The sequence below is a fragment of the Melanostigma gelatinosum genome (genome assembly GCF_949748355.1).
Source record: "Melanostigma gelatinosum genome assembly, chromosome: 22".
Classification (NCBI taxonomy): Eukaryota; Metazoa; Chordata; class Actinopteri; order Perciformes; family Zoarcidae; genus Melanostigma; species Melanostigma gelatinosum.
The window spans coordinates 13,347,568-13,355,765 of record NC_136655.1 but is presented as its reverse complement, the minus strand read 5'-3'; the positions used below and the strand labels follow the sequence as shown (position 1 = coordinate 13,355,765).

The 8,198-nt window shown below is 45.7% G+C and overlaps 1 protein-coding gene across 2 annotated transcripts; it reads left to right on the top strand.

Moving 5' to 3' along the window:
* The first annotated feature begins 487 nt into the window (after window positions 1-487).
* mcm10 (minichromosome maintenance 10 replication initiation factor) lies at window positions 488-8,022 on the top strand. 2 transcript variants are annotated; one of them, XM_079294105.1, is made up of 18 exons: window positions 488-652; window positions 1,076-1,127; window positions 1,214-1,510; window positions 1,600-1,812; window positions 1,949-2,089; window positions 2,227-2,410; window positions 2,538-2,703; window positions 3,841-4,008; window positions 4,555-4,671; window positions 4,784-4,980; window positions 5,086-5,180; window positions 5,281-5,394; window positions 6,285-6,770; window positions 6,894-7,024; window positions 7,169-7,282; window positions 7,415-7,560; window positions 7,656-7,698; window positions 7,795-8,022. In XM_079294105.1, exons 2-18 carry the CDS (start codon window positions 1,121-1,123, stop codon window positions 7,876-7,878), a joined length of 2,703 nt encoding a protein of 900 aa, XP_079150231.1. In that variant the 5' UTR covers window positions 488-652; window positions 1,076-1,120; the 3' UTR covers window positions 7,879-8,022. The 2 variants fall into 2 exon arrangements, with proteins under 2 accessions (XP_079150231.1, XP_079150230.1); XM_079294104.1 differs by having other exon boundaries at window positions 1,946-2,089.
* Window positions 8,023-8,198: the final 176 nt, after the last annotated feature.

Below are 8,198 nucleotides of genomic sequence, written 5' to 3'. Positions count from 1 at the left end.
CAGCTACCAACTTGTCTTCAGGTTATAGACTGGGAATTTAAGGTTAACAGTATATCTAAGGTTGGGGTTGAGATGTGGAGAGAGTCGACTGATCTGTAAACCGACGCAAGCAAATTCTACATTGTTTGCACGTAGCCACTGCAAGGCAGGTTTTACCTGGGAGCTATTTAACATGGCAAAAACTGTCACGTAGGCAGGGCCTCGGTTTTATAAACAGGCCATCAAGGTTCCTGAATTCCCCACAGACACATATATATCAGCAGAGATATGTGTTTCATATATTTTTCATCCCACAAAAATATTAATTTTTAGAGTGAATTAAAGCCTTAAAAGCCTTTGTACGAGATGGAAACCTTTTTTCAGTTAGGCGGATCATTGGGCAGCTACTATATTTTCGTTAACACAGAGGGGTCCTTCGTGGAGCGCCAGTTTAGATTTTCTCCCTTGCTCCGCAGTTGTGTTTGTGGAGACTACAAGAAATGTTAAAAGTATTATGTTTTATTAACTATAACGTATGACTTGTACATTACCAACCTCGCGCGTCATGATGATTCTTGGAAAACAAGCAACATATTGACAGGTTGGACGAAGTTGTAAACTCCGTCAAAGTGGCATTAGAGCTAGAAAAGGACACAAAGCTGTAACACCTGAGGTAAGTTCGCTGTCTCATTTTCTTTGAGGAAACAAACATAAGTTCGATGGAAAGTTGCATTTTAAATAAAGTATTTGGTGGACGTTTAATTTTGTTACTCGGTATTCATAACTCCAAATGTCCTTTATGACTCAGTACTGCTGATATGGTAGACTGCTACTGAGTCAGTAACTGTCTACCATATTAAATGTTGACCTGTCTGACCGTTCAGTTCTACTTTAAAGCTGACACTGTCTTGGAACAGTTCACTGGAACATTTAAAGTGCTAAAGTTATATTTCAAGCTCTTGTTTTTTTTTAGAGAGAAAACAGTCATGCAGATGTCTTGTTTGTTTTCTCAGGTCTACCATTCATGTTATTATAAGAGCTGCCAAAGTAGCCTTTCCTTCACTTCACACAATCATAACTGTCTGCCTTCTTGTAGGTCACCAGCTCATCTGAAATCGGCACCACTACTAACATCTCTAAAATGGACAGTGAGTATCATGGGATTTAAAACACCTTAAAATAGAGCCTCTTAAACAGGTCAAAACATAAGTCAGCTCATGTCTTGTCTGTCCAGGTGAGGATGATCTGGACATGTTGACGGCGCTGCTGGCTGAGAGTGAGGGAGCCGGAGAAGAACGGGGCAGTCAGGAGCAGGCAGACGACTTGGACGGCCTGTTTGACGCCGACAATGATGAGGACGAGTACAAAGAGGGTGTCGAGGAGGAAGGGCCAGATGTGGGGACCGAGGATGCCTTGTCGGATCTCTTCGGGGAGGTGGATGACATTGAAAATGAAGAGAGAGAGGATAAAAGAAAAGGAAGTGGTGGAGAAGCCTGCGAGAGCCTGGACAGGTCAAAGGAGGATTTACAAGGTGTGTGCCGCTGATCTCTCCCCTCTAATCTGCTTCTAGTTGCTGGACAACGTGTGTGTTCACAACCTTTAAATGTCTCCCTTCCTCAGACGAGCTGAGGCGCATGCAGGAGCAGATGCAGCGGTTGCAGCAGCAGCTGGAAGCAAGCCAGAAGGTTTCCCCCTCGTCTTCCACTCCGGTCCTGACTGCATGGAGCTCGGCTGGTCCCAAACCAATGACACCCAAACCGACACCCACTCGACTGCCGACCTCCAAACAGACCAAACCGGCTTCTACCACGCAGAAGGCCAAGACACAAGCAGGTAAATATTTCGTTGTTCGCCAGCAGTAGACACATTCTGAAGTCCACTGGCCATGTTTTTACATATAATGTACAGAATAAATTGATAAAGGCACAAACAACAAGAGTTGATTGTTTTTCTTGTCTTCTGACAGCAGCAACATCTTCAGCCACTCCAGTCAGAGAAGGCGGTCTGAAGCTCCAGGAGTCCGCTAACTTTTTTGATCAGCTGAACAATGCTGACTCCTTCAAACGCAAACCCAGGGTAGCTCACCATACCAAACCCAGCACATCGCCAGGTACAACTTATACTTACGTAGTCCATTGATGAAAACCTTACTGAGTTTTGTCATTGGAAGTCGGGGTGTATTTCTGTTAAAGAAAATGCTACTTGTGCATGTATTTGAGTGTATTTTCTTCACTGTTTCCTCATCAGAAGACAGAGGTCCACTGATGGAGATAAAGATTAGCAGCTCCTTCCTGCCAGTAGAGAGCACCAGCAAGGTTTGCAATCCTCTGCATTCACCTCCAGCTGCATCAACAGGAACGCCCAAACCTTCTTCTCTTCCTCCCATTCCTAAAGATGTGGGTGTTGAGAAATACTCAGGACTGCGGCTCAGGTGAGGACACTGAAGAAATGCTGGCTTTTTCAAATTTGCCATCAGTAGCGGAGAGTCCGAATTTGTGTCTCATACACACAAACAAATCCGGTGTTTCCGTCTGAATCTGGGCTCACTTTCATTTCAGAAGACCGCGCGTTTCCTCATGCGAGATGGACCGCAAGATGGCCGACCGCCGTCTGATCCGTCTGTCGCAGCTGCCTGAGCGTTTGGCTCGGGAGAAGCTGGAGGACAGCGACTGGGTGACGTTCGCTGTGCTGGTCAACAAGGTCACACCACAAAGCAACAGCAGTGTAGGTCTATGCTTAAACCTCCCACCCCTGGTTGTGACCCTGGTGTGTAAATGGCTACAAATCGCACGCATTTGTCTTCATTTCAAGAAAACTGTATGCTATCATACACAACAATAACACAGAATGTTTTTGTTCGAGTGGAGCTCTGTTATTTTGCAATTTATTGTAATTTAGTGGAGTAAGGATACGGCAACATCCCCACCAATCTCCGGTTCTGCCGAGTGAAGCCGATGCGGAAGTGTCTTAAAACTTGTATTCTCGCTACGGACCAGCAGGGGGCGTCTCCTCTGGTTGCAAAAAGAAGTCTGGTTGTATAGAAGTCTATGAGAAAATGACCGTACTTCTCTCTTGATTTATTACCTCAGTAAACATGACTTTATGTTCTCAATCTCTAGTTTCAAGTTTTCTTCAACACAGCATGATGTTCATTTTGTAAATTATGGTCCATTTAGAGTCAAACAGACCATGAAGCAGGGTATACTTTAGGGCGAGGCTTATGGCGTCTCTATGTCACTCTTCCGCATTCCAAATATGGAAACTTCAAGTCAAGAAAAAGTCAAGATGGCGACTCGAAAAACAATTGGCAAAGTGAATCAAAAACACATTATTTTGCCATAATTCATTTGCTGAATTTCTCATTGCATAGCCTACGATGTCATGTTTTAGATTTTTCCAATGTTTTTCTCACAGATTAAATTTTTCAGGTACTAAAGCCCCTGCAGCATGAGTTGATCATTAAGGCTTTGTTTCATTCCATAGAGACGCGTCTCTGTTATAGACTTATAGCCAATGCACTCCATTAACAGGCTCTGTGCTAAATTGGTTTCTATTGATGCTGCGTACATTTTAAGTGTATAGTTTGTGGATTTTGTTTATGTGAGAAATGCCAGAATGTACATTAGATTACAGTTAAAACCGTTGAATAAGATTATTATAAATGACGGCGAGGTGTGTGAAGGTACATTTAAGAGCAGTGACACAGAAGCTCACATAAATGTACAGTAGAAAGCGTTTAACACAAAATATTTAATGATTGTAATACATTCACTGTAAAATAATACTGTAAAATGCATGTGCCTACTCGGCCGCTGCTATTGCGATATTCACGCTTGTTGACTGAGCGCTTCCTCTCCGCAGGGCAAAACCTTCAGCATCTGGAAACTGAACGACCTCCATAACCTGGAAGTGTTTGTGTCTCTGCTGCTGTTCGGCGAAGTCCACAGAGAGCACTGGAAGACGGAGCCGGGCACCGTCATCGGAGTCCTAAACCCGAACCCCATGAAGCAGAAGGACGGGTATGACGGGGTGAGCTGTGTGTGTGTGTGTGTGTGTGTGTGTGTGTGTGTAATGTACGACCAGAAGAGAGGCCGGCGTTCTGATGTCAGAAACCGGTGATTCTCTTATTTCCTTCATGTTGTTGCAACAAATGTTTATTTCCATAATTGATTAATCTGCATATTGTTACTGTTTATAAATCATTTTGGTCTATAAAATATAAAAGTCCATTTCATTTTTTTTACAGAAATGTACAATGATATAAACCAGATTCCCAACTGCAAAAAATTTTCTTTGCAGTTTTGTTTGAAAAAGCGTGAAACAAATAATTGTTGTAAAAAAAATTCCAACGTTCAACTTGTTGATTCATTGACTAGTTGTAACTGAGTTACAAATCTATAAAACAAATGTAAGTGCATCACGAGTCCCTGTCATAGGTAGGAGACATTTGAATAAATATAACAGAGAGACAACACAAGAAAAGAGCTGATTTGTTTGTTGGTAAAACATCACCCGTCACTACTCTAAGCAGATTCCCCTTCCAGAAAGATAAGAACTCCTTTTGAACGTGTGCAGGTGAGCCTGACGGTGGACAACCCCCAGAAGGTGCTGCTGATGGGTGAAGCTCAGGACTACGGCACCTGCACGGCCATGAAGAAGAACGGAGACCCCTGCTCTCAGCTCGTCAACATGGTGGGTCCATCTTCCCCTGCGAAATGGATCAACCTTACTTTTAGATCCATACTTCCCATCAGGGGTCGGTGTTCCCACCATGTCTTACTTCTGTGTGGCTGTTCGTTCACAGTTTGAGTGCCAGTTCTGCCAGTATCACGTCAAGGCCCAGTACAAGCAGATGAGCGCGAAGAGGGCCGAGCTGCAGTCGGCGTTTTCGGGCAAAGCTCCCAACAAGCTGAAGGGGAAGGGCGGCAACCTGAGAGATCGGCTGTGTCAGGACGGCTTCTACTACGGCGGCGTGTCCTCAGCCGCCTGCGCCTCGTCGCTGTGAGTGATGTCAAACGCTGCGAGCCGTTGCAGGGAACACAGTGGGGAACTGGGTAGAATCTGAGCTGCCCGACATTTTCAGTAACGGCTAACTGTGTGTTGCAGAACGGCGTCCAAACCGAACAAACCCATCCAGAAGACTCTGGACCAGCTGTTTGTGAAAGGCTCTGCTCAGCTCGTCAATCAGGCCAAGAGGCTGGGTAAGCACTGTTAGGCTCCCTCTTAGACACACTCGTATGCACCAACGTCAAGGCTGTCGTTTAACCTGATTCTGTGTTTTGTTTTTGTTTATTTTATTAGCCATGCAGTCCGGTGAAGTTGCGGGTTGTTCAAGTGAATTTAAGAGCCTGTTGTCAGCGCCAACACCCGGAGCTCTGCAGCTGAAGAAGCACTTAATACAGGGCAGCCAATCAGGTACCTGGAAGCATCCCTGTGCCTTTTACTGCTCTAGCTATGAATTAATGACGTATTTCTTTTTAAAAGGCAGGTCCATTGATATTGTGGTTTTTCTTTTAGGTTTTTATGTCATTCAGTCGAAGCATTTCTAAAAACTGGACCTGACGTAGGTTTCTGCGTGATGACGCTCCTACATATAAAGTATATACACGTCCTTATAGTCGGTCGTTTACATACAGTAACTGGTGGTCAGCGCGCTCCCAGTTTGGAGAGGCAGTCAGAACAACACCAACGCTGAAGCTAAGCAACGTACTGCTGTGGACACAATGTTAGCTTGGATTCTGAAGTCTCACAACAACACAAACAAACCAGCAACTCCTGTGTTCTGCGAGGTAATGTTACAGTTTTTTTGTCAATGGAGTCGGTGGCTTTAGATAACATCTTGAGTTCCCCGTCAGAAAGGGCTGTCTGAAGGCCAGGTTAAGCAGTGAAAATATTCTAAATATAGCGTAGACTTGAGCGTTTCTGCTGCTCGCCTACACAGCTGCTTACTTTGACGTCAGGCTGCCCGTTCCATCATCAAGACTCGATTGACAATTACTGTAATTCTACCTCGCAGAGCACGGGAGTAGACACACAACCCCACTTCAAAAAATGTGAACTAACCCTTTCAGTAATTTCCAAACTCAGCACAGCTATTGTTGACTCAGCAGGTGCTCGAGTTAGCATTATTCATAACCTGATTGGTCGCAATACTTATGGCGCCAGTATTCCTCAAAATATGTTGCTAATTTGAAGCTCTCTTTTTCAAACAACCATTTCAGACAATCCCCAGTGATATTAACTCCGCTCCCCCCCCCCCCGCCCCCCTTTTTTATTAACCTGTTATACATCTTCCGTCTCCAAAGATGCAGCTTCAGCTCCACTTCAGTCCATCTCAGCCTCGGACCTGCTGAAGCAGCAGAAGCAGAGGCAGCGGGAGTTTCTGCAGAACCGGCGGCGGCGAGCTGACGAGATCCAGAAGAAGGTGCCGCAGAGCTCGGCTGGGCCCAGACCCGGGGCGTCGCCCTCGCTGGGCCGGGATGGTCTGACGTCCCCGAAAGCAGCCTCCGAGGTCCCCAAGGGCACGCAAAGCCCCGCGGCCCCCCGCGCCCCCACCCTGGGCCGAGGCTTCTCTGACGGCGAGGACATCCTCTTCTTTGAGAACAGCCCGCCACCGGCGGCGCCCATCCCCAGCGCTCTCAGCCTATCAGCTGCCAAGCTGGCCGCTCTGAAGAGGCTGAAAGGCAAAGGGGCGGGGCTCGAAAAGGAAGACCCCAACGCTGTGAAGAGGAAGAGGAGTAACGACGGCGAGATCAGCGCCCGAGTGGAGAAGAATCTCACCTCACCCAATGGTACACAGTGAAGAAATGTAATCTCTTGATTTGATGAGTAAAATGCAGAGTTCTGCATTTCAATCGTATACAAAAGGACTCATTTGTTGCTTGTTGTAACTGGCCCTCTTACTTCCTGCGCAGGCGAATCGTCCGGTATTGAGGAAGAGGAACCGGCTCAGAAGAAGAAGCGAGAACAGCTCCTCTACATCCAGTCAGAGGAGTTTCAAAAGATCCTCAATGCCAAATCTCGCCACGATGCTGCACTACAGGCGGTACGACAAGTTGGAACTTAGCCGTGTGATCTCGCAATCGTTTCTGCAACTCTATCTGCGTATTATCTACGAGTAAAACACTGTTAAGTGTGTCTGAACGAAAGACTTGTCCTTCTGAATCTCCTCTCTCTCTCTCTCTCTCAGGCGGAGTACCAAGTGCAGGAGCGCTACTTCGATCCGCTGGTGAAGAAGGAGCAGATGGAGGAGAAGATGAAGGGCATCAGGGAGATGAAGTGTCGTGCTGTTTCCTGTAAAAAGGTACAGAGTTGAATTTACGCCTACTTGGTTCAGATATGTATAAAACCATAAACACTCATGAGATTTCTCTGTCACTCGGTCAGAAGCAGGGAAAGTAAGCTGTTCTTTTTTTCCATGTTCCTTTCCCTCCAGTGTAGTTACACCTACTTCAAGCCGGCAGACCGTTGTGTGGAGGAGAATCATAACCTGCGGTGGCACGATGCCACCAAACGTTTCTTCAAGTGTCCCTGTGGACAGAGAGCCATCGCTCTGGACAGACTGCCGAACAAACACTGCAGGTTAATATTTGTTTCCCAGACGTCTCTCTCATAACCTCTCGATACCGTTTCAGTTCAATAACACGCACATTCTAACTGATCTTTTCCCATTTCAGTAACTGCGGTCTGTTTAAATGGGAGCGCGATGGGATGCTGAAGGTAAGATGTGGCTCTGACTCATAGTTCACCTCTCATGTTGTGACAGAAAGCAGAGCTGATGTTCCTCTCGCCTCCACTTTTGTTTTTTTATTGCAGGAGAAAAAGGGACCAAAGATCGGCGGAGAGCTCCTCCAGCCTCGAGGAGAGGAGCACGGCAAGTTCCTCAACAGCATGAAGTGACGGCGCCGGCATTTTTACGTCTAACTTAAATGTCTCCGTAGCAATTTTGCATTTGTGTGAATTATGATTTTACAGTTTTTACAGTTGTGTCATTGATTATGGAGATTTAAACGTTTGTGGTTTTTATTGAATACACTTTAAATAAGCTGATTAAAGCGATACGTTTCATTTCTGTTTCTGAGAAGCTGAGCAAACTTATTTTGGGGGCAGATCTGGAAAGTATTGAATTAACTAATATTTATATAATGAGTAACAGCTGTTCTTTTCCTACTATGACAAGCTGAAGGGTCTGCTGTGAAAACGTCCCGTCCTGTTTAGAT

Excerpts from the sequence above, each read along its gene's own strand:
- mcm10 (XM_079294104.1), top strand. Across the intron at positions 4,009-4,554 it reads AGAAGGACGGGTATGACGGG|GTGAGCCTGACGGTGGACAA; the intron begins GTGAGCTGTGTG and ends GAACGTGTGCAG. Across the intron at positions 4,672-4,783 it reads GCTCTCAGCTCGTCAACATG|TTTGAGTGCCAGTTCTGCCA; the intron begins GTGGGTCCATCT and ends GTTCGTTCACAG.